This window comes from Castor canadensis, chromosome 3 (genome assembly GCF_047511655.1).
Source record: "Castor canadensis chromosome 3, mCasCan1.hap1v2, whole genome shotgun sequence".
In the NCBI taxonomy this organism is placed as follows: Eukaryota; Metazoa; Chordata; class Mammalia; order Rodentia; family Castoridae; genus Castor; species Castor canadensis.
This window is the reverse complement of record NC_133388.1, coordinates 66,260,028-66,286,298: the sequence shown is the minus strand read 5'-3', so window position 1 is coordinate 66,286,298 and position 26,271 is coordinate 66,260,028. Positions and strand designations below refer to the sequence as shown.

Here is a 26,271-nt window from a genome sequence, read left to right as displayed (position 1 = left end):
CGTATCACAGTGCCTAAATTGCTTCTCCACTCACCACATGACACAGTGACTGAGACTGTCTCTGTGTGCCTCAGTTTCCTCATATGCAGATATGGTGGTGATGTTACCTGCCTCAGAGAGTTTGTATGAGGGTTAAATCAGATCATAGATAAGTACTGAAGACAATAAGTGGAGCATAGTAAGTAGTTACTAGGTTTTAGCTATCATTAACTTCATACTGACATTGAAGAGGTTTTTTGTTTCATTTTGCTGCTAGGCATTGAACCCAAGGCCTTGCACATGCTAGGCAAGTCTTTACCATGGAGCTACATCCTCAGCTAAGAGTTTTAAAAATATTTAAATGGGTTGGTTTTCCAGATAATTTTTATATTTTAAAACCATTCTTTTATCATAAATCATCACTGTTTTATATACAGCTATATACTTTCTCTGCCGAAGTTGGAATTTGTGTGTAGCAAATACTTGGTTTGTACTTGTTGACTGATTGACATGTAGACTGTAACAGAGATTAACTACCTTTTTGTAGAGGCCTGCTTAAGAATTGTCCTGTCCAACACAAGGTACCTTTAAGTGAGTCAGTTTCACATGGGCCACCATTATAAGACATTAGTCCAACTAAAAAAATCCCTGTTAATTATTAAACCCTTATGTATTATCTGGACATCTGACACTGCAGACTGAGAACAGAGAGCGTTTGTTCCTCAAGTTAAGTCTATCTACACACCAATAGAAAAATGTAGTTATCAAGGGATTAAAGAAAAAAAAGTAGGGCTTTTTCTCCGGTATTTAGTGAAGAGAGTAACTCTGTTTTGGCTGACATGTCTACAACCTAACCCTTTGGGTTTCCTGGCTGCTTGCTTTAGCATGGCGGAGATTAGTGTTCACAGAGTCCTTCTTTTGGCTTTTTCTCTGGCAAAGTGTCTGGAGGGTACAAAACTGCTGGCACATCTTAAAAAGTGTGGTGACTTGGAATGTGAAAGTAAGTTTGCTTTCTTCTTCTCTTAATAATGTTAATTTTTTCTTTTAATAATGATAATAATGTTAATTTTTATCACGTCTGCAATAAAATGTTATGTGATTTCAGAGTTTAGGATTACAAGTGTGAACTACCAGCACTCGGCTATGCCTTTGAATATTAAACCTGATTTACCATGAAGAGAAATGAATCTCCATTTTAATGTGTAGAACTTAACTTTTGCCAGCACTGGTGGCTCATACCTGTAATCCTAGCTACTCAGGAGGCAGAGATCATGAGGATTGTGGTTCGAAGCCAGCTGGAGCAAATAGTCCCTCGAGACCCTTTCTTGAAAAACCTTTCACAAAAATAGGGCTGGTGGAGCAGCTCAAGGTGAAGGCCCTGAGTTGAAGCCCCAGTACTGCAAAAAAAAACCCCAAAAAACCAAAAACCTTAACTTTTTGGTATTAGAATTATTGTATAAAATACTTGCATCTGCATATATTAAAGTTGGTATAAAAAAGTTTCATCTTTCCAGTATGGGAATCATTTCTAACTTTGTAACATACAAATTAAAAATGCAAAATATGATTAATATATGATTAATATAAACATAAATAATTTATAAGCAATATTTTATGTTCAAACACTTAAACCTTTGTGTATATAATTCAATATGCAGAGAAGTTTACTAGGTAGTACTTTATAGTAAAAATCCTTCTTTCCCTCTTTACATTATAACCACATTTTAGTATTCTTTGGGTCTGACAGAACACAAAAAGAGAACATTCAAACTTATAGTAATTTGTAATGTTATTTAACTCTAATTGCATGACTTAATGAAAAAATTTAAAAATTTTACACATTAGTATTATTGTAATAGTTATATGGTATGTATTTTACTTTGCGGTTATGATGCATTCACTCTTACTGAGGGCCTATTATAAGTTGGGGGTGGATGCCATGCATTCAAAATGAATAAAGTTAAGTATAAGTTTCTTGCCCTCCAGTAATATTTATTCATTCATTCGGTATGAAAGAGTACATAGTGATATGACATAGGATGGATGCTAGAGCATAGAGTTCAGAGAAGGAACAATCAGAGTAGGTTGGAGTGATTAGGGATGCCTTGGAGAGGAAGCAGGATATGAGTTAAGCAAGAAGGGTTTCCAGGCTGGGAAAGAGCAGAAGTAGAAGTTTAGAATAAGGAGGTGACATTGCAGTGAAAAAAACCCCAAAAACCAAAAAAACTCAGTACGAATTTGGCTCCACCAGAGCTGTGTGACCAACTCTCTAAGCCTTAGCTAAAGGCTCGTTCATTAAACTGAGATGAGTTTACCTTATAGATCTGTTTTGAGTATTTAATAAAATGAAAATATGAAATGTGTTTAACATAATGCCTAAAAATATAATAGGTATTAGGAAGAAAATTAATGATCTTTTCTTTTCCTGCAGACTGAAGAATGATAGTGACATGTTTCAGGGACAATAGATTTACAAGCTTGATTATAACCCTGAGTAGGAGGAGGTACCTTTAAATAAGGAAGGGAGACTAGGTTATGAACATCTTTAAATACCGAACAGAAACCCTGGACTTGATTCTGTGGGCAGTGAGAAGTTTGTGTAGGTTTTGAAAACACAAGTGATATCAAGACATTGGTATTTCAAAACACATAGGATTGAAGGAGGGCAAATGGAAGAAGAGCTGGGTGTGGTGGGAGATGCCTTTAATCCTGTGCTTTCGATATTGAGGCAGGAGTATGTCTAGTTTGAGGCCAGACTGGGCTACATAACAAGACCTGGTCTAAACAAGCAACCAAATAAATACATAAAAACAAGATGAGAGGAAGATCAATAACATCTTCTTTGCATGCTTGCATAGCTTTACTCAGCAGAGCCTTAGCTGTGAGAGATCACATGGGACCTGACTGCCGATTCCTGAACTTCACTGAGGGAGAAGAGATAGCTGTTTATGTCAAACTTGCAGGCGAGAGAGAAGATCTGTGGGCAGGAAGTGTGAGTATCCAGTCTGAAGAACTGAATGCAGAATAAATGACTAACTTGCACAAGGATACCTACTTTCATCTTTAAAGGAACTCTTAAGAATTTTAAAGTACTATATAAACATTAAAAAATCTTATATCATTTAAGCAAACAAAACATCATCATGTTCAGTGATGGTTCCAAAATTTCTATAGAAGAGGTTTTTGAGAAGACAGTCTGATTGACGTGAAGGGCTAAGGGAAATGCCTTGAAATTATTTTTTTTTTTACATAGTATGCATAGTTTTTAAACTTAGATTTCATGTTTATTTTGAGAGACTTTAAGGGTGCTGATGTATGGAATGGCTGGGCAACCCCAGTTGTCTCTTGTGTCAATGGTCAAGTTTGAGAGAGACTAGAAAGTTTTGATTAATCAGATTAAAAGATATGTTTTTCTGAACAAATAAAGGCCTGAGTTGTTACTGAAGAGATTGCTAGAAAGGCTGGTAGCCTATGGAAGTGAGTGTATAAGTGACATTTTCATGGAAAACAAAATAACAACTGGAAGACCCTTTTATCTGGTCCAAAGTCTTAGTACCCTGAAATTCTAAAAGCCTGAATCGTCTCTGAATATTCAGCACAGGAAAATTATGATTAATATTTTTAGTTGGAAAAAGTTTATCTCTTTGATTATTTCTTTATACTTTAGGATAACAACATGCTATGATAAGTGATTTTACTCCCAAAAGGAGCAAACAGAACAAGCATGACCAAGCAGATACACACATCATTTGCACATTGTGTATGTGTCAGATTTCTCCCTTCTGTAGTCCCAGCAGTCATTGTTTGCCAAGGAGCAGATTCTATCTGAAATCCTGTTTTTCACATCAGGAGCTGAGTCACTGAACTTTTGACCGTTACTGGCCAGAATTGTTTACTTGTCTGAAGCTTGCAACATTCTTTACTGCTTAGGATAACTTCAAAATGCCTGTCTATGCTTTGAAGGCATTGGAGGAATCCAATGCAGGTGTAAGAAAAATGATATAGCAGGTGTCATAAGAAGCAAAGAAAGCATTGTTTCTTTTTCACTAAGAGAGAAAACAATAGTTCTATATAAAAAACAGTGTTTAATGTGTGGAGCCAGGGTGAAGTTTCAGGTACTCTCAGTTTGTGGGAGGCCATGCACATAACTAGTTAAGGACCCAAAGCCTGGTAATTTCCAAATCATTGTAACAACTGGAAAGCAGGAAGACCCACATTCAAGGTGTAATGTAGTGGACCAAAAGAAGTATGTTCTTTCATTTTGTTGTTTTTTTGGTGGTACTGGGGTTTGAACTCAGGGCCTCACACTTGATAGGCAGGCGCTCTACCATTTGAGCCCCTCTAAAAAAATGGTTTTTGTTGTTGTTCTTTAAACTTTAATAGGAATAAGAAAGGAGGAGAATGATTGTGTGAAGCCTTCTCTCTTGGGACCATCCTGCACATACTTGAACTGGATTAATAGAACTTCTGTTACCACATTAGGCCCAGAAAAGTTGAATAGAACCAAATTTCTCTAAAGGACTTGTGAACCTTTATTCTCTTGATGAATCCATCTGTGGCTCTTTAGAATTTAAATCTCTTACCTCAGTGTGTCAGAGTGCTATCTTGGCTATTGCTGCCATTCCTTGTTTTTTGATATCCTGGGTCTATTGGTGTAAGTCTGCAGTCCACCTGGGCAAAGAAGGTCACTAAAAAAAAGACAGAGAGAGAGAGGGAGAGGGGAAGAGTGGGAGATGAAGAAGAGAGGAAGCGGGAGAGTATACAGGATGGCTTTCATTCTGAAGTTCAAAATGGTGGCATTTCATAGTTTGATTCATTGTGTCCTTAAATTAATGCTGTGTCCTTAAATTAATGTTAATGCTGTTCTTTTGAAGAATAATATAGTTTCACTCTCTTTTTTTTGTGCTTGAACTCTTTTTTTGTGCAGCTTGTGCTGAACTCTTTTTTTGTGCTAACTAGGCAGGTGTTCTACCACTTAAGTCATTCTGCCAGCCCTTTTTTGTGTTGGTTATTTTCAAGGTAGGTTCTCCTGAACTCTTTGACTGGGGCTGCCTTTGAACCCTGGTCCTCCTGATCTTTGCCTCCTGAGTAGCTAGGATTACAGGTATGAGCCTTTGGTGCCCGACTTAAAATATGTTTTTTTTTTTTTCCTGTCAGCACTGTGGTTTGAACTCAGGACCTCACGCTTACTAGGCAGGCACTCTTACTTCTTGAGCTACTCCACCAGCCCTCACTCTCTTTTAGATGGCAACTGATAGCCAGTTAATGTTTTGTGATTTGACATAGATGAAAGCCAAGGTCATAGGCAAAATTAGGCTCAATAGTTAATATTGCTTTGATCACTCTTTCTTAATAATCTTTGTTCTTCATTTTGTTAGAAAGGAAAGGACTTTGGATTTTTTCCCAGAGATGCAGTCCAGACCGAAGAGGTGTTCATATCTGAAGAAATTGAAATGTCAACTAAAGTGAGTAAATTCATTTTCAGCTATTAATTGAAACTGGATATTTCTTAGCTAAAACAGTTTTCCTTGGTGTGAGTGTGCATTTTATAGTGGAAAACAGTTGGGTCTGAGAACTTTACTCTTGGAATAGTTTCTGTGATAAAATTAGATAAGAAAAAATTGATGACAGTTAAAGGTTTTGCTTTTCTGAACACTCAACATAAAGACAATAAAGTATAGTGGTAAAAGTATGTATTCTAGAGAAAGACTGTGTTTAAAGCCTAACACAGCTGGGTGTGGTGACTTACACCTATAATTCTGGCTACTTAGAAGGCAAAGATGAGAAGAATTGAGGTTCCAGTCCAGGCAAAAACGTTTGAGACCTCATTTCAACAAATAAACCAAGGATTGTCTGAGTGGCTCAAGTGGTAGAGTGCCTACCTAGCAAGTGTGAGGCCCACAAATAAACCAGGCATGGTGGTGTTCACGTATGTGAACTCAGCTCCACTGGAGACAGAGGTAGAAGGACACTGTTCTTGGCTGGCCTGGGCAAAAGCATAAAACCCTATTCAAAAAACAAGTAAAGCAAAAAGGGGCTGGGGGTATAGCACAAGAGGTAGAGTACTTGCCTAGCAAGTGCAAAGCCCTGAGTTAAAATTTCAGTACTGCAAAAAAACCTGACTCAACCATTTACAACGTGGCACTGTGTGCCTCAGTTTTGTCTTATGTAAAATGAGAGTGATGAATATAACATAGTGCTACTTCAAATTTATTGAGGACTGAGTATTTGAAAATATGTAGAATGGCACTTAGTGTTAATATAATCAGTATTGTCTTATAAGGACCAAAGTTTATTTCCCACCATACTCCATAGGTCTCATATTTGTAGAGCCTCTTGAACTTTTGGAGTTTTTAATGAGCTTAATAATGTTGAATTTGATAAGGGAATCAGATAGTGACTTTTTAATATATGAACTTTTAGCCAATTTAATTCAGATTCCAGGTGAAGCTAATTAATTGCAAAAAGTTTAGTGTGAAGTAAGGCTGCTTAGTTAAGCAAGGTATTGTCTGGCTTTTTCCCAACACAAACAATGGGATTAACTGTCCATTTCCTGTATGAGTATAGGTCCTGTCAGTTCTGTCTCCATAGAGTACCTGTCCTGTGTTGGCTTCTCTGTATTTTCACTCTTACTGTAGCACTTCTTTAAAACACTATAATCTCCTGATTGGAATATTACAGTAGCCTTCAAACTGGTCTCTGAACAGCAATGGATTTTGTAGAAAAACCAAAAAAGCAGGTCATGTTGTTGCTGTGCTAAATCTCTTTCATGGCTTTTCACTGGATCCAGTATTGTGCCCGGAATCCTTGCCCTGGCCCCACAGGCCCTTACCTATCTGCCCTGCTCCTTTCTTGTGCCACTGTCCTCTCACTCACCATGATTCTGGACAAATTGGCCTTTGGGTTGTTCTTAGAATATGCCAAGCCCTTTCTCAACTCAGGTACCCAAATAGGCTTTTTCTTCTGGTTAGAATACTTTCTCTGAGTTCTTCATGTAACTAATCCTTCCTCCTTCTCCTCTTTCGGTCTTTCTCTCTCTCTCTTTTTTTTTTTTTAATTTGAGACAGGGTCATGCTATATAGGCCAGACTAACCTCAAACTCACCATCCTCCTACCACAACCTCTCAAATGCTGGGATCATAGGTATCACTACAGTGCACCACTCCTGGCTTGACTAGGTCCTTCTCATTCTTTAGGCCACAGCTTAAACATTAGTGCCTTCCAGGAAACTTTTGGGATAACAGACGTGTTTATTTATGTAGACTGTGGTAATGGTGTGACACCAGTGTATATTTGTCCAAACCCACCAAGTTAGACACGGTAATTATGTTGTGCAGTTTTGTATGCCAATTATTCCTCCATGCAGATGCAGGTAAAAAGTATGTTGATATAGCAAATTAATGGGCTGGTGGAGTGGCTTAAGTGCTAGAGTACCTGCCTAGCAAGTGTGAGGCCCTGAGTTCAAACTCCAGTACCACAAAAAAAAAAAAAGGAGACAGCAAATTAAAAAAAGAAAACAGCCAGATGCTGGTGGCTCACGCCTGTAATCCTAGTTACTAAGGAGGCAGAGATCAGGAGGATCGACGTTCAAAGCCAGTGGGCAAATAGCTCCACAAGATCCTATCTCCAAAAACCCATCGCAAAAAAGGACTGGTGGAGTAGCTCAAGGGTTAGGCCCTGAGTTCAAACCCCAGTACTGCAAAAAGAAAACAGTGCCTCAGAGAGTCCTTTCCTGGTCATTCTATTTCTTTCTTTTTCTTTTTTTTTGGTGGAATTGGGGTTTGGACTTAGTGCTTCTTGTTTGCAAAGCAGGCACACTACTGCTTGAGCCACATTTCCAGTTCATTTTGCTCTTGTTATTTTGGAGATGGGATCTCTTATGGTATTTGTTCAGGCTGGCCTCGAACCATGATCCTCCCAATTTCAGCCTCCCAAGTAGCTAGGATTACAGGCATGAGCCACCAGCCTCCAGCTTCCTTGTCTGTTCTTTCTTTTTTTTTTTTTAATGGTACTGGGATTTGACTCAGGGCCTTATACTTGCTAGGCAGGTGTTCTACTGCTTGAGCTCTTCTGCCTGCTCCTCCAATGTCTGTTCCTAGTGTCAAAAATATATTATAAACTTGTAATTCTGAAGTTTGTTTTTCAAAAATCTGAACTTTATTCTCAGTTCATAGTAGCAATATCCAATGAGAAGCACATATCACTATTTCTAAGTTTCAGATTTCTAAAAAATGGCTTCTTAATTTTTTCTTTGTGAGTTTGTAGCACAGTGAGATGAACAAATAGATCCCCAACTCCCACTAGATATATGTAATAGATGAATAAAGGAAGTCTAAAAATTTTGGTGCAACTTTTTTAATAGTAAAACAATAGTAAAGGTAAAGAAAAGAATTTAGTATAAAAGGATAAAGGTGAGGAAAAATGGGGGAGAGGGAGAAACATTTCCTGCTCCTCATGCAGGAAATGAGAGTAAAGACTCAGTTAATGTAAATTTATTCAGGCTTTTATGCTTTAACATCTCTGGTCTATTTGAGCTGTGACCATAGCAGTGAAATTGCCCTCTGTCTTAGTCTGTTTTATGCTGCTAAAAGAATACCATATAACAGAGATGCAACTTTAAGAGAAAAGAAGTTTATTTCTCACTGTTCTAAAGGCTAGAAAGCCCAATCTCAAGGTACCAGCATCTGATAATGTTTTTCTTGCTGAATATTCCATGGTGGACTGTGAAAGCATGACAGAGGGCAAGAGAGAGCAAGAGGGAGTTGGGTCCATGCACTGATAAGGCACTCCTGGGATAATAAACCCACTCCCACCATAACAGGATTAATGCATTCACTCTGATCTCATGGCCTAATCACTTCTCATTAGGTCACATCTCCTAACACTGGAGATCAAGAGGGGATCAACCATTGGGATCAAGTTTCTGATACATGTTTTTTGGGTACACATTCAAACTGTAACACCTTCCTTCAAATTACTACACAGATAGCATATGTCCAGAAAGTATGCTCTCAGGAGGTGAAAGATTTTGTGGGTATGTATGCCATTACATTACTTTATTCACAGAATGCTCAAAGCCTTGATTCTCTCTGCTTCTCATAATAAAAATGGATTTTTGTTTAGGTTTATACCATTAACCCCTAAATATCAGTTTCGATGGATGTGTTTTAGACTAGGATATCTGATTTTAGTTTTTGCTCTGTGGTTGAGATTTGTGTGATTTATGTGATTTGGAGAAATTCACAGTCATCCATTCTAAATGGCTCAAGGTGAAACAAGGAGGGTTACTTCGTTTATGATAACCTTATTTTTTTTTATTTTTAGGAATCTGACTTTCTTTGTCTTCTTGGTGAAAGCTACATGTTTGGAAGTGAGGATAGCAAGTTCAGCACTGATAATGGTGAAAATTTATATCCATTTGAAGAAGATGAAGACCAAAAATATAGTATATATGAAAGTGATTTCCAGATAGAATCTGAACTTTATGCAACGTCTGAAAGTACTTTGTTTGAAGACCAGTTTTCGGCATCAGAGGCTCCTGAAGATACCAGAAGTGCCAGTGAGTCAAAGGACTGGGAAGAAGTAAAAGCTGGAGGTATGGAACAGAATCATGTTCCAGAAGGGGATCATGTCTTGACATCCTTAACTATGTCTGAAGTACAAGGATGGTTTGGACTGGGGAAGGAACAAACTGAAGAGGCTTTTGAATCAGCTATTGAACAAGGAAGCTCATTTCAAAGCAGAACAACAGCAGTGGAAGATGAGAATGATCTACCAGAATTAAATAATGGTGAGCCCCAAACAGAGCATAGGCAAGAATCTGAATCTGAATTTGGTTCAGAGTCACCAGAATTTGACTTGGGGTCAGAGAAACAGTCTGAATTAGCATTGGAGTCAAATCATATTCTTAAATCTCAAGCCACTGGTTGGTTTGATGGTGGATTTACAAGTTACTTAGGTTTTGGAGAGGAGGATACAGGACTTGAGTTATTGTCCAAAGAAAGCCATCAACCACTACAAGATGTTCCCAGTGCCATATTATCTGACGAAGAAGCAACAGTTCCACATACAGAAATCTTAACAGAAAAAGAAGACATAATCATTAATGATAGCTCAATTCTCAAGCCAAGTTGGTTTGATTTTGGTTTTGGTATGCTAGGTTTTACATATGCCAATGAAGATAAAATTGCATCAGATGACAAAAAAAACAAAGAAGATGGTGGGGTAGATAAACATGAACATTCTCCAGCAAGTGAATTTGACCCTGACAAAGAACAAGAAATAAAAATGATGAAAATTATGGAAACAGAAGATCAAACAGGTAAGTGAAGAGTCTTAAGAGAAAATAGATGATTCTGATACCATACTATCTTTGAAAAAATCTTACACAATTTTGATAATCCTTGGAGCTTCCAGAACATTCCAAAGGAAACAATCATTATTTCCCAAGCAGATACTAGATAATAATATGCTTGAAAATGATGAAACAGAAGAATATTCAGTTGAAAATTATCCCACAGATTATGTGAAAGATGTTAGGATATTGAAAAGCAGATATAGCCAGTCAGGCTGGTATGAAGAGATTTATAACTTAATCTACTTGTTGACATAATTTATTTTTAAAATTATTTTTGGCAGTACTTGGGTTTGTACTCAGGGCCTCACACTTGCTCAGCAGACGCTCTGCCACTAGAGCCTCACCACCAGCCTCTTTTGCTTTGGCTGTTTTTGAGATAGGGTCTGACCTTGGTCCTCCAGTTGTGCTACCTGTATCTGGAATGACAGGCGTGCACCTTTGGCTGGGATGGGACTTCAGTAACCTTTGGCCCAGTCTGGTCTTTGACTTTAATCCTCCCATCTCCACCACCGAGTAGCTGGGATTATATGTGTGAGGAATTGTACCCAGCTGACATAACTTATTTATTTTCGGTAGTACTGGGGTTTGAACTTAAGGCTTCCTGCTTATTAGGCAGGCACTTTACCACTTCGCCACTCAGCCAGCCCTTTTATTGTGTGTGTTGGGTATATATTTTGAGGTAAGGTCTTACTTTTTTTTGCCTGGGTTGGCCTGGAATTGTGATCTTCCTGATCTCTGCCTCCCTAATAGCTATGATTACAGGTGTGAGCCACCAGCACCCAGCCATAATTTATTTTTGTAAGTACAAATCAGATGAAAAAGTTCAGAAATCCACGTTTTTTCAAAATATTCAATAATCAACAATCAACAAACCCATTTCAGTTTACTCTGGAACTTAAATTGTAATATTATAAAATAAAATCCCAAGGAAAAAGAATGATTGGAGGTTCACTCATACTGTAAGATCTTAAGGAATTTTACAATAACTTTTAATTGTTAACAATGTATTATATTTAAATAAATTTAAACATTTGATTTTTTTTTTTTTACAAAAGTTTTTTTTTGGTGAGACTTGGCTTTGAACTCAGGGCTTCATGCTTACAAAGCAGATGCTCTACCATTTGAGCCACACCTCCAGTGCATTTTGCTCTGGTTATTTTGAAGATGAAGTCTTTAGAATTATTTGCTCATGCTGGCCTCTCAATCTCAACCTCCCAAGTAGTTAGGATTACAGGTGTGAGCCAGCAGTGCCGGCTTATTCTGTCTTGATTAATCTAAATAGACATTTTAGACAATGTCTATTGATTTTCCATTCTTGTAGATAAGCATTTTTACTCCTTTATACTCAGTTTTTAGATTTTTCCAATACCACTGTATTTGAATAGTTTTCTTAGAAATCTAGGCTAAAGGAAACTCTAATAATTCAAAATATTCGTGTGTATGTGTGTGTGTGTATGTGACAGTGAGAGAGAGAGAGAGAGAGAGAGAGAGAGAGAGAGAGAGAGAGAAAGAGAGAGACAGGGTCTCATTGTGTTGCCCTCAAATTTGTAATCCTCCTTACTCAGTTCCCAAGTGCTGGGACTCCAGACATCTGTCACCACTTGGCTTCTCAATTTTTAAATCTTAGTTCTGCATTTATGCTTTGTTTTGTTTTTTTCCCAGCTATGATAACAATGATTTTCTTTAAGTGTACAAGGTAATAAAGACTTTCAAGCAAAACTAAGATAAAAAGTTTTCAACTTTTTAAATTCTGAGCTTATTTATTTATTTATTTTTTATTATTCATATGTGCATACAATGCTTGGGTCATTTCTCCCCCCTGCCCCCACCCCCTCCTTTACCACCCACTCCACCCCCTCCCTCTCCCCCCTACCACCTCAATACCCAGCAGAAACTATTTTGCCCTCATCTCTAATTTTGTTGAAGAGAGAGTATAAGCAATAATAGGAAGGAACAAGGGTTTTTGCTAGTTGAGATAAGGATAGCTATACAGACTCACATTAATTTCCTGTGCGTGTGTGTTAACTTCTAGGTTAATTCTTTTTGATCTAACCTTTTCTCTAGTTCCTGGTCCCCTTCTCCTTTTGGCCTCAGTTGCTTTTAAGGCATCTGCTTTAGTTTCTCTGCAATGAGGGCAACAAGTGCTAGCTAATTTTTGGGTGTCTTAGCTATCCTCACACCTCCCTTGTGTGCTTCCGCTTTTATCATGTGATCAAAGTCCTGTCCCCTTGTTGTGTTTGCCCTTGAGCTAATGTCCGCATATGAGGGAGAACATATGATTTTTGGTCTTTTGGGCCAGGCTAACCTCACTCAGGATGATGTTCTCCAATTCCATCCATTTACCAGCAAATGATAACATTTCGTTCTTCTTCATGGCTGCATAAAATTCCATTGTGTATAGATATCACATTTTCTTGATCCATTTGTCAGTAGTGGGGCATCTTGGCTGTTTCCATAACTTGGCAATTGTGAATAGTGCTGCAATAAACATGGGTGTGCAGATGCCTCTGGAGTAACCTGTGTCACATTCTTTTGGGTATATCCCCAAGAGTGGTATTGCTGGATCAAATGGTAGATCAATGTTTAGCTTTTTAAGTAGCCTCCAAATTTTTTTCCAGAATGGTTGTACTAGTTTACATTCCCACCAACTGTGTAAGAGGGTTCCTTTTTCCCCCATATCCTCGCCAACACCTGTTGTTGGTGGTGTTGCTAATGATGGCTATTCTATCAGGGGTGAGGTGGAATCTTAGTGTGGTTTTAATTTGCATTTCCTTTATTGCTAGAGATGGTGAGCATTTTTTTTGGCCATTTGAATTTCTTCTTTTGAGAAAGTTCTGTTTAGTTCACTTTCCCATTTCTTTATTGGTTCATTAGTTTTGGGAGAATTTAGTTTTTTAAGTTCCCTATATATTCTGGTTATCAGTCGTTTGTTTGATGTGTAGCTCACAAATATTTTCTCCCACTCTGTGGGTGTTCTCTTCAGTTTAGAGACCATTTCTTTTGATGAACAGAAGCTTTTTAGTTTTATGAAGTCCCATTTATCTATGCTATCTCTTAGTTGCTGTGCTGCTGGGGTTCCGTTGAGAAAGTTCTTACCTATACCTACTAATTCCAGAGTATTTCCTACCCTTTCCTGTATCAACTTTAGAGTTTGTGGTCTGATATTAAGATCCTTGATCCATTTTGAGTTAATATTGGTATAGGATGATATACATGGATCTCCAACTGAGCTTATTTAAATAAGTTTGCAAAGTATAAATATCAAAAATTATTCTGACAATTCTATTAATAATTATAAAAAATGCATGTCTATCACTAATATGTATCTTAAAATTGAGGTTTCATTCATGTGAACATAATACTCTAGAATAATTAAATATGAAAATGCTATATGTATATGGAATATACATTTTTATTAATATGTATTAATTTCAAATGCAGTTAAAACAGTACTTTGAAAAAAGTCAATATAACCACATGTGCATTTGAACACAATTATTGAATATACCCTTTCCCCCAACGTCATTAAACATTGTCATAGACCACTGTTTGATTTTCATATCTCCAACAGTCTCAATGTAGTCAGGCTCCTGACAAGTGGAGTGTGGTGGTGGTACATGATGTAGTCCCAGCACTGTGGAGGCTTAGGCAGGAGGATCCCTGAAGTCTAGGAGTTCAAGACCAGTCTGGGCAACATAGTAAGACCGCCCCCCCCATCTCAAGCAAACAAAAAGCCCTGAGTTCAATCTCTAGCACCACATAAAACAAAAACAACAGACTCTTGATGTGATTGCTGTTTTGTTTTTGTTGTTGTTGTTTACTATCAATAATCACAGGTGATATTATTAAATTACTGACATGTGTTTTTCACCTGGGACTTTTGTCTTTTAAACAATGCTAAGTAAGTGACAGCTTCCACATGCTCTGTTAAGAATGACTAACTCATAGAGTAGTCTCTTAGGACATGACATTTCTTTTCAGGACTACACTGGTTCCTTTCAATTCTTCTCTGAAAAAGTCACTGAGAACTAGACCCTACAGTTCTCTTGAACACTGGACTTCAGCATAGGGCTAATTACAACTTTTTTTTTTTTAAATCTTGCTTAAGAACTGGGGTTGTGGCACAAGTGGTGGAACGCTTGCTGTAAGTTCAATCCCTGCAAGGAAAAAAGCATCCTGTTTGATTAGTCAATTGAATCAAGTGATCTGTTTAAACTATGTTTGAAAACTGAATTAGTTTTCTTGAAATAAATTGATGGCTGTTGTGACCTGACATGGATATAATTACATGACTATATACTACAAACATAACATTTTTTTTTTCTAAGCCCAGGCTGGCCTCAAACTTGACCTCCTCCTGCTTCGGCCTCTCCCGTGATGGGATTGTGCATGTACAGCATCACACCTGGCTTAAATTTATCACACCTGTGATAATTTTTAACCTGTATGTTTCAAATGGAAAATGTTAAAATTTATTTTGTGGGAAGGATAATCCTTTTAAAATGAAGGTTTTCAAGAAATGTACATACATATTTTCATTGTAAATTAAGTTCATGTACATTGTGGTTCAACTTAAAGATTTCATTGGTAGCATAAAAAGCAGAAAAATCAGAAACATCTTATTTAAACCTATATCAGCATTGTGTCATTAAAATGAAAAAGAAAACTTACATTTTTCCATAAAATAATAAGCATTTTATCAGTTGGGCAACATGGTTTTTATCTAATAGAGTAGATTTACCTGACTTCTATAAAAAAGCAATGATAAGTTTGTAATTTCTCGAGTTTTTTATTGATGCAATATGTGAACTTTATGAAGTCACCAAAGGAGAAATCAATCTTAATGTGAAGTTTTACCTTTTCCACACACACTCATAACATAAAAGTGATTCAAAATACAATTTAGTATTGATTTTACTTGATTTCTCAACACTGCCTTATGCCACACAGGGTCTGAAAGAGAAAAGAAGCCTATGTATTTATATACTCATGGTGGAATGCATTCCATTAACAGTTGGGTGAGAGTATTTTGTAGTGGGTTTTTTTCATATTACTTATTTAATTTGGTTTTTTTTTTTTTTTTTGGTGGTACTGATGTTTAAGCTCAGGGCCTTGTGCTTGTTATTTGAAGACTCTACCATTTGAGTCTCACCCCAGCTTACCTTGTTTGTAATATCAGTATTTTCCCTGCACAAATTTGTAAGACGTCACTATTTTAATCTTTTTCTTTTTCCCTGCAGTACAGCGGATTGAACTCAGAGGTTCATGCTTTCTGGACAAGTACTCTAGCACTTGAGCCACACCTCAGTCCAAGGGCATTGGCCTGGAGGTTCACATCTGTATTCAGGGAAGATGAGGCAGGAGGATACTGAGTTTCTTTGTTTTGTTTTGTTTTTGGTGGTACTGGGGCTTGAGCTCAGGGCTTTGCGCTTGTTAGGCAGATATTCCACTGTTTGAGCCATACCTCTAGCCCTTTACATGGTAATTTCTAAAATAAATTGATTAATTCCTAAAAATATCTTAAATAATGGCATCAAGAATATATTTTGGACTTGCTTTCTATATTTGTTTTATACAATATACTCTAATAATAGTAATTAACATAATGTACTCTAAAATGTAAGACATCCTAAAAATGGTAATAAGAATTTCTCTAAATCATATTTTCCTCCAAAATTTTCACTTGATACAAAGAATGGATTTGATTATAGGAGTTTAAAAGCTTCTATTGCTTCAGTTTCTTTTTAAATACCCCTTCAATGATATAGTATGATATGGTATATAGTAATAAAGTAGAATGGACACAGGACGAAGGGGGAAATCAAGGTTGGAATTTGAAATTAGTCACTCTTCAACAGAACAGAAAAAGTACAAATTGTGACATTTGATTGGCACCTTATTATTTTCAAAATTGTTTCAAATATCCTAAGGGTATGAGCACCTTCTCGAGCAAATGGCTAATAAGATTTTTTTTTCTTTTTTGTGGTACTGGGGTTTGAACTTAAGGCCTCATGCTTGCTAGGCAGGCACTCTACCACTTGAGCCACTCCACCAGCCCTTTTTTGTGTTTGGTAGTTTTGAGAAAGGGTCTCACAAATTATTTGCTTGGGCTGCCCTCAAACTGTAATCCTCCTGATCTCTTCCTCCCAAGTAACTAGACATGAACCATGGCACCTGGCTAATAAGATTTCTTTAGCAGTGGGGTGGTTTTAAACCTTTGGAGAAGGTTTAAGTGATAATGGCTTTTATATTTAATACTGCATATTAACAGATATTCATGATACAGTGAGTAGATCTGAGGTTTAAACTCTAGGATTATAGCTGTGAGCCACCAGTGCTTGGCTTAGTATTGCCTTTCTTTGTGCAACTATCTTTGCTATTTATTACATAAAATTAATTATCTATATCAAGTGGCCTATAGATACTATAAATAATTTTGGTCATTCTGAGTCCCTGGTTCTCCAACAGATAAAGTAAGAAAAATCTACTTCATTGATTTTCTTATAAGATAGAGAATGTATTTTTTCAATGCTGCTTGCCTTTTTGGATAATAAATGTGTCTAAAAGAAATGCAATCTTAATGGATCTATTTATTATCTTATTCTCAGTCATAAGCTTACCTAGTACAACAGAGTTGTTAGCAGTTATGTTAGTTTTTGTTTGTTTGTTGTTTTTGAGATGGGGTCTTGCTACATAGTCCGTGCTGGCCTTGAACTTGAAATCCTCCTGCCGCTGCCTCATGAGTTTTGTCATTACAGTATGCACCATCAGGCTGTGGTTAGACTTTTAAAAAACATAGTTTTTAGGACAAAAGGGTGAGATATATATAGAGTAGAATTGTATACAGTTTTTGCAAGTCTTTCTTGGTTAGGAATAAAGGAAATGGTATGTGGCAGGTTAAATAAAGGCTCCTCAAAGGTGCCTGTGACCTAACCTACAGACTCTGTGAACACGTTGCTTAACATGGCAAAAAAGACTTTGCAGAAGTGCTTAAGGAGCCTGAGGAGAGGTTCTCCTTTTGGGGGACAGAATTTGAGGGGGGGTTGAACTCAAGGCCTTAGCACTTGCTTCACACTTCAGCCACGCCTCTAGGTGGAAAGATTATCTTTGTGGTCCCAGTACAATCATGTTTCCTTGTAAGAATAAAGCAGGTCAGAATAAGAAACAGATTAGACGATGCTATACTGCTGGGTTTGAAATTGGAGGATGGTGCCATAGAGTCTTCTAGAAGGTAGAAATGAATTTTCCCTCCAGAAAGATGCAGTCATGCAGGTATCTTGGTTTTAGGATCTTTGACCTCCAGACCTCTAAAAGACTAAATTTCTATTATTTAAGCCACCTCAGTGATAGGTACTAAGGCAGGCTACAACTTATGATTTAGTGCATTCTTTCTCAAATGAAATGTCACAAGGACCATGGAGGTTCAGAATGACCTCTTACAGCCTAAGAGGGAAGCCTGCAACAGGGCAAGTGGTTTAAAAGAGACATGTTTTGTTTATTTGCAGATATGGTCTCTGAAACAGAGTTATCTATGAGAATTCATGAAGAAATATATCAGAAAACCTCACCTTCTAAAAGTAATGAAAAATCAACATCAGTAGACTCTGAAGGGTCTGCGCAGGTGGAAGCAGACAGCTCTGAGGGAAATATTCTGTTGAACAGCCAGATGGTTGCAATGGACGGCTCTTTGCTTTCTGAAAATGACATTCTTCAGAAAGGTAAGGAATGGGTTAGTTCTCTAGTTCACTAAGTAACAAGGAAATTGGATTCAGACGTTTTATATCAAGTATTAACAAACTTATTTATAAACCAACAGAAGATGCTACAGAGTTTTGGATTCTGAAATACTTGTTTCAACTTGATGTTTATGATGTCATGAATTCTGCATTTTCACCAATTCTAATTCTTATGGAAAGGGTAAGTTGGCCTTTAATTTTTTTAATTGAGATTGTATTGGTTGTCTTATTTTTTTGCAAACCTTTTAAATTTTTTTGCAATCATTTTATTAAATGTAGGAGTGACTTCAAAATATGTTGGAGTGACTTTTCCCTATGTAAGCTTTATATAATGTTTCTTTTTATCAAATCTTACATGTGAGACTTTTTTTTTTTTTTTGCAGTATTGGGGTTTGAACTCAGGGTCTATACCTTCAGCCACTCCACCAGCCATTTTTTGTAAAGGGATTTTTCGAGATATGGTCTCACGAACTCTTTGCCTGGACTGGCTTTGAACCTTGATCCTTCTGATCTCTGCCTCCTAAGTAGCTAGGATTACAGATGTGAGCCACTGGCACACAGCTAAGACTTCTCTTTTACATAAAGGTTTTGTTATGCAGATGTTAAGGAATATTTATTTATTTGAAGATACTGGGGTTTGAACTCAGGGTCCAGGACCTTTGTACTTCCTAGGCAGGTGCACTACCTCTTGAGCCACACCTCCCAAGAATTTTAAAAAACCTTTCCTTAAGCTTTGTTGATCTTGAAGAATATATTTTTCTTTTTTTCAAATTAGGGAAAATTACACTGAACAAGTTACCTCAGATAATATGAATTAAAAACTCTCAAGCAAATAATTAGTATTCAAATAAGAGCTATAATTTCAAAATGGTGTAAAGTGACAGTACAAAAGTAACTAAGAGCTTAAAATTTAACCAAGCTGTAACTAAAGTTCTAAATTCTGTTCACTTTCTCAATTATTATAAATCTTATTGTCAAGTGAGAGGCACTACTGCAAAATAACCCAGCTGTAGTACTTGGCACACAGGAGGCCTTTTACAAACTCTATATACTGTAGCCACAAAAGTCATTTGGGAAGTGCTTTTTTTTTTTTTTTTTTGGTAACACTGGTGTTTGAACTCAAGGCTTCATACTTGTTAGGCAGGTGCTCTTACCACTTGATCCACTCCACCAGCCTCCTTATTTATTTATTTATTTTCTGGAGATTAAAGCCTCATGAACTATTTGTCTGGGGTTGGCTTTGAACTGAGATCCTTCTGATCTCTGGCTCTTGAGTAGGTAGGATTACAGGCATGAGCCACTAGCTCCTGGCTAATTTTTACTTTTAACTCGTGTCTTCCTTTTTTTGGTGGTACAGTGGTTTGAACTCAGGGCCTCACACTTGCTAAGTAGATGCTCCACCACTTGAGCCACCATGCCAGCTGTTTTATGTTGGGTATTTTAGAGATAGGGTCTCAGAAACTATTTGCCTGGGGCTGCCTTTGAAACCCAGTCCTCCTGATCTCTGTCTCTGAATAGCTAGGATTATAGGTGTGAGCCACAGGCACCTAGTTCTATCTCAATTTTTAATGCTAGCAAATATTCAGATTAAAAACAACCATGTGGGTCAGATAAAACATTCTGAGTTGTATTTGCGGCACTAGCCACACTTTAAAACCCTTTATCTAAAATCTGATAGTGGTTATTAAAATGATTGGAAGGACTTTTTTTTTTTTTCTCCTACAGGGCTTCCAGCTTGCTAGGGTGGGCCACAACCTAAGCTTTAGTTATTTTTCAGATGGGGACTGGTGCTATTTCCTGGGCTAGGCTTGGACTGCAATCCTCCTACCTATGCCTCTGCAAAGCTGGGATTACAGACATGACCACTACCTCTGGACTGTTTGTTGAGATAGGGTCTTACTTTTTTCCTGGGCTGGCCTCAAACTGCAATCTTCCCAGTCTCAGCCTCTCAAGTAGCTAGCATTACAGTGGACTTTTTTTTTTTTTTTAAACAGTTAAGAGTTCATTTGGTTTAACGACTGATTGAATATAGCAAAGGGAATTAAGGGGAAGTAAGGGAAATTGTTACCAGGTTTTTAGCAAGGAAGACCAGGTAGATGGTGGTGCTGCTAATTGTGATGAATCTGTGTGTAGACTGGACTTCATAGTGTACATTATTTTGCTTTCAGAGGCCTCTTCTCAACTTCTTTGCTAGTTTCTAGAGACTGGGTATAATATGATTAACAAGTTCAGTGAAATCATGAATTTGCTCTGTATGATTTGGTCTTGAAGATGATTAAAAATGTTACTCAGAAATCTGCTCCAGGTTAGGAGAAAAGAAAAGCTAGTAATAATGATAATTGTAAAAACAGTCATAATAAAAGTTTCAACTCCCCGTGGAATAAATTCTACTTACTGGTGTGTCCCGTTGACATATTCCCCATCTCTTTAATGCCTCCACCACAAATTACACCAGTGCAGTTAAGGAGTTGAAAAAATAGTGACATTTGGGTCTAAATTAAGTGCTTATTTAATAAAGTCTATTCTAAGTATACATACTGTTGTGGACTTAGTAAATATAATCACACACATTTTATTTGGACCATTTTTGCTTAAAATTCTTTAGACATGGAAATATTGAATTTAAACTTACGCTAATTATCTGTGATCTTGGGAAGTCACTTATTTTTTGGGAAGGGCATTTTGGTATTAAAACTTTAGGTCAGAAGCTGAGACTAGATCACAGGTTGTTGGTGAAAATACCCTTGTAACATTGTTTAAGACAGTTGTGAATTAGTTGTCAATATTTAAAAGGTGAGTTCATTTTAAAATCTGGATTCCTGGGTTCTCTTGAAAAACTATTAGATTTTTTTGTTGTTGTGCTGGGTAAGGGTACACTGAAAGTCTTCCATTCTTGTATGGCAAGAAGTTCAAAGCTTACGTAGACATGTGCTTTACAGCGGTTATTTCAACTGCTTGGCCTTTATGGGGCTTCAGATCCATAACCCTTGGATTAAATGTTCTGAAGAGTTCTTAACAGGTCTATAATTCTAATAATCTGAGCATATCTATTAAGCACTGATAATATAGATTTGAATAGTTGCAGCAAGCAGAAAACTTGTGCAATTTTTCCAGTTAAATTTAAGTGAAAAGGCTTTCTTTTCTTCTTGCCTAAATGTTTCAGGCAATTATTTCAACTTACTGGTAATTTCAGGCAAATTTTGCCCAGAACACAAATTTCTTTGTATCATTCAAGTAATAGCAGTCGACAGTACTCTTTGTCTACTTTATTTTATATTTGAGACACATCTTTGAGTTCTAACATTTATATACTTCTACTTAGAATGCTTTATTTATAAGTGGAATAAGCAACGAAGGTTACCCAGCTCTTGTTCAACAGGTAGCTTCTGATTCAATATATTCTGAGAACTCTTATGTCACTAATACAAAGAATGACAATGTGGTTCAATAATTTCTGTTTCCAGGTTGTGAACAAAGTTTACTGTTAGCATGTTTTCAATGTTTGGATGTTTTCTAGTAGCTGTTACGAATACTAATACCACTTGTTTTCCATTTCCTTTAAAGCAGGTCCTGTAAGTGACAGTAAAACCCCATGTCTGCTTTATGGAGAACAATTCAAAGATACCATGTATCTTTTACATGGCAGAAACTACACTGTATATGAATAGATTATAGAAGAAAACATTCAATTTAGTGTTTAGTTAGTTGTCAAATTTATGATTTTTCTTTCCAATGGTATATTTTAAGAGGGTAGTGATGTGTAGGATAATCCAGAAAACATATACACAGGCATATGTGTGTGTGTCTGTAGTTAATGAGGTTTGAGGTCCATGAAATTGGATTATGGGTTGATAGTCACAACTCCACCTGTAGCACCCCTATGTCACACAAGTGTCACAACAGGATCACAGGCAGTATAGAGATAGGAGTGCCAAGGTATTAGATCTGAAATCTCTCTCAAGGTATGAGGTACCTAGAACTTTTCTTACATGCTAGGATATTTTAACATGAATTTTCTGAGAAATGGAATTGAAAGATCTGGAGGAAGAAGTAAGTGTTTATATATGACTATTAAGCATACAGCGATTCCTTGGAATTTTGTACTGAGTTTGTTAAGCTTTACTGTCCTTTTGCTATGGGACATCTTAGTCTTTTCTTCTCTTTTTTTAATTTCATGTATTCTTTCATCCTTAATCTGTTTTTACTATTTGGAATAATTTTAAGTGGTAATGATTAAAAATTGGAAAGAGCACAGACTAACACAGGGAGGGCAAAAGGACATTTTTTAAAAAAAGCACATCCTAAAAGTTGAATGTGATTCTTGAGTCCCCTGAAGACACTCCGACTCATTTTAGAATTTTTATCGAGTAATAATAGTGCGGTCTTCGAAATTCCAAAGATAAAATTCTGATTATGCCACTGTTGCGACTTTAGAATTCACATAATCTCATTTCGGACCCACTGCTCAACATGTATGGATGTTGCGCAATACCTTTAAAAGGACGAATTGTTAAGAAACTTCTGCTCTGATAACTAGCAGTTCCTGAAAGTCCTTAGGCTGATGTGGCAAAGAAGAGTGACTCGAGTTCTGAAAAACTAGGCCGCGTTTTGGTCCTGAAAGTCACTTGCTGTAATCTTGAGCGTTTTTGGATTTTTTTTAAAAAATGGCCTAAGAGTTGCTACATTAGCCTACATTAGGGAACCAGATGAAGTTCTCAGAAAGAAGTTCTTGCTCCTTTTCGAGTTGCTTCAGTGCAAACTCGAGTTAGGAAACAGTTTATGCAGGTAAGAGACGGGTTACCTATACCTTAGGCCACCTCGATTCGTCCCTCACCGTACTTTATGCAACAGCCCTATTAATAGGGTCCTAAATCTAGAGGGCAAGCCGCTACTTTTGGCGCTCTCGCAAGAGGGAGGCACCAGGCGCTGGGCGCTAGGAGCTAATGGGGTTTAAGGCAGGTGCCCAGGTATCTAAGGTGAGCGGCCTGGCCCGGTCCCCGCAGAGCAGGGCAGAAAAGGTTAACCACCGACCCGGAGCTGCGGTGGCTAAGTCCAAAGTCCGAAGCGGCTGGCTGGGTGCCCTCGCCCCGTAGGCCGTTCGTTCCCGACGGGGATGGGGCGGCCGCTTCGGCGGGGCCCGCGGGGTATCCCGGGGTACGGCGGCCAGGGCCGGGCAGAGGGTTTGGGGGGGAACGAGTGGTGCCGAGAGGCTGGAGGATGGGCCGGGAGGGAGCGCGCACCGCAACAGGCCTTTAGGAGCAGCCCAACGCCAACGGGGCCACCCAGGGCCGGGGTCCCGGTCTTTGGGGTCGGGCGGCCGGCGGCACAGCGCAGCGCCTGAGGCCGAGTCCCTTTCTCCAGCCAGCCTCAGCAACTAGACTTCAAAGGCCTGTGAGGGAGCCGGCCCCTTTAAGAGCGAACAAGCCGGACACGTCTACCAGTCTCGCGCAGAGGAGGAGGGGAAGTTTACCGTGGCCCGGCGCCGCCCGCCTCCTCCCGGCGGCCTGGCCCAAACCAAACCGAGGGGGGAGTGGCGCGGAGAGGGCACGTCGTAGGCTCGTGGGGGGCAGGTTCGGACCTAGGCTGTCCCGGGATGTATAAGGCTAACAAAGGGGTCGAGGCTCCCCGGGTGTGCGGCGTGAGCACCTGAGCTCGGTTGGCGTCCGCGTCTCCCGGCTCCCCCCCCACGGCCGGCGTCGCAGTGGTCTGCTCCGGTCGACGGGTGAGTGTTTGGGTTCCGGACCGAAAGCTGAGGGCTGTGTGTCGACTGTGGTGGCCCGGCCAGGCCGTGGCCACCGTGGCAAGTCCAGGCTGCCTTGGCGCCATGGAGGGGCCCGAGGCTGCTCCTCCGCGGTCCTTGGAGCTGGTCCTGGCAGGGCTGCGCAGGGTGAGTGCTGCGCGAACCGAAGACGTGGCCCAGGGTCCGAGCCAGTCCTCACCTGTGCCGGCTCCGGCCTGCGCCCGAGGCGGTGCGAACGGGTTCCGGTGGTGAGAGGAACCCGGACACCAGGAGCGGAACATGGCTCCGCGGGCTCTGCAGAGCGGTAGATGTGTCCCCGCCACCCAAATGAATTACCTTTCCGGTTTGTTATTCATTTTGAGCCGAGCTCAGTGACACGTGGTTCCTTCGACTGGGAGAAACTTGAGGACCAGTCCTCTGAAATGAGTTTTACATTTAGAGATGAAACTTCTTGTCTTGAAAGGACACCCAAGCTTGGGCGGGAGCGGCGGTTCTAGTTCCGCATTTTCTTTTCATAAAGAATGCCCCTGTGATATGATGTGCCGTAACTGACATTGTTCCTAGCTTCTGTTTGTATAAAAGGTCATATGCATGTAAAGTCTAGAGCTAGTGAGTTCCCAGTGTTCACAATTTATTTCATAATGAGGTTGCAGAGATTTTTCACTGTGTTTTGTGTTTTTGTTGACATGTTTGGGGCATTCCTATTGCCGTATTCTTAAAAGCTGCATTACATTTTTATTTTTATAAAGACCATTTATGGAGGCACTTTTATCTTTTTGAATGTGAGTTAAAAACTACTGTTGCTCTCTATTTGTTCATTCAACCATAGTATATCTAGTGTATTCACACATACGAATCAAAGGGATAGTTCTGTGGAGAGTCTAAATAAACTAAAATATAGTTTAAGTTATTAGTATCAAGCTGTCTGTTAAAGGGGGAGAAGACAAAAAGTCTGAAGAAGTTTATTGTCGCATATATACACAAGTGAGCGGTGGGAGAGATTAGTTTTTGTGTGTGTGTGTGTGTGTGTGGGTTTGAACTCAGGGCTTCACACTTACAAAGCAGGTGCTTTATCTCTGGAACCACAGCTCTAGTCCATTTTTCTCTGGTTATTTTCGGGATTGAGTCTCTAACTAAAATGCCCAGGCTGGCCTTAACCCTAATATTCTCTTTTTTTTTTATACCCTAATACTCTTGATTTCAGCCTTCCAAGTAGCTAGGATTATTGGCATGAGCCACCAGCAAGCACCTGGCTGAGCTAGGAAATTACATTTTCTTGAATGGTTAGGAAAGTCTTTCAAGGCTGAGCAAATAACTTTAGTGGAGGGATGAAAGAGCAAGAGCTAGGAGCTTTTCTACTTTTGAATATAAGATGGGCTTAGGGCATGATGTGCAATGATGTTTACTGGAGACAAGGAGGTTCCAAGTGCTTCTGTAGCGTGCAGAAGAGCTGTTGAAGGCTTTTCAATGGTTACACTTTTGGTGTAGTTAGATCTTCTTGATAGAAGTATGTAGGCTAGATATCAAGGAAACAAAATCAGGCAAGAGAGAAATGACAGAGTATAGGAATAGAGAAGTTTCCTCAGAATGGGAAAATGTTTAGGAGCTAAGTACTAAAATGGGTATGACTCAGGGGGAAGGGGGGAGAAATGACCCAAACATAAAAAAAAAAAAATGTGTATGACTTCATCGATTAGATGTGAAGACAGAAAGAATGTAGAATGACTTCAGGTTTCTGACTTTGGCAATTCAGGCATTCACTGGGATGGGGCTTATAGTAGAGAAGCATATTGTGGATGAGAGATGATTTCACATTGTGCACATCTCCCTCCACTAAAAACAACAGTAATCAATACTTGTTTTTTGTAAGCCTGCCTGTGGAGAGAGATATAGAAAGAGGCTGTCAGATTTTGTAAAATTTTCTCTTGTCCAATGAACAATGTCTTCACCTAAGTGATTTTTTTGTTTTTTGCTAAATGCCACTATTACTATGTTAGATAGTAAGGGTGCTAGGATGGTACGACATTGCTCTGATCTTTTCTCTTTTAGTTTAAAAATTATTTTTACTGAGATATATTTACACAGCATAAATTCACTGTTCTATGTAGTGTTCAATTCACTGGTTTTTCATATATTTACAATGTTGTACAACTATCACAGTTCCAGAATATTTTCATCACACTCTACAAAGAAGCCCTGTTCCTATTAGCAGTTCCTGTACCTGTTAGTCTCCCTTCTCTTGAGAAGCACTGATCTGCCTTCTGTCTCTATGGATATTTATCCTGGACATTTCATATGAATGTAGTCCAACAGTAGGTGGCCTTTTGTTGTGTGGTTTCTTTCACTTAGCATGCTTTTAACATATTTTAGCATGTTAACAGTGTTTTGTTCCTTTTTATGACTGAAAAATAGTCTACTGTGTGAATATGCTACTTTTATGTCATAATTAATGGGTATTT

At 38.5% G+C, this 26,271-nt stretch overlaps 1 protein-coding gene across 11 annotated transcripts in view; it reads left to right on the top strand.

Moving 5' to 3' along the window:
- Window positions 1-657: 657 nt before the first annotated feature.
- Mia2 (MIA SH3 domain ER export factor 2) overlaps window positions 658-26,271 on the top strand; it is a 93,609-nt gene continuing 67,995 nt past the window's right edge. For 5 of the 11 annotated variants that reach the window (XM_074068091.1, XM_074068093.1, XM_074068090.1 and 2 more), the window contains exons 1-6: window positions 658-979; window positions 2,838-2,971; window positions 5,358-5,444; window positions 9,304-10,300; window positions 17,842-18,054; window positions 18,153-18,253. In XM_074068091.1, the coding sequence (XP_073924192.1) occupies window positions 865-979; window positions 2,838-2,971; window positions 5,358-5,444; window positions 9,304-10,300; window positions 17,842-18,054; window positions 18,153-18,253 (1,647 nt within the window). In that variant the 5' untranslated portion in view covers window positions 658-864. The other 6 variants (XM_074068094.1, XM_074068096.1, XM_074068097.1 and 3 more) reach the window with 6 other exon arrangements.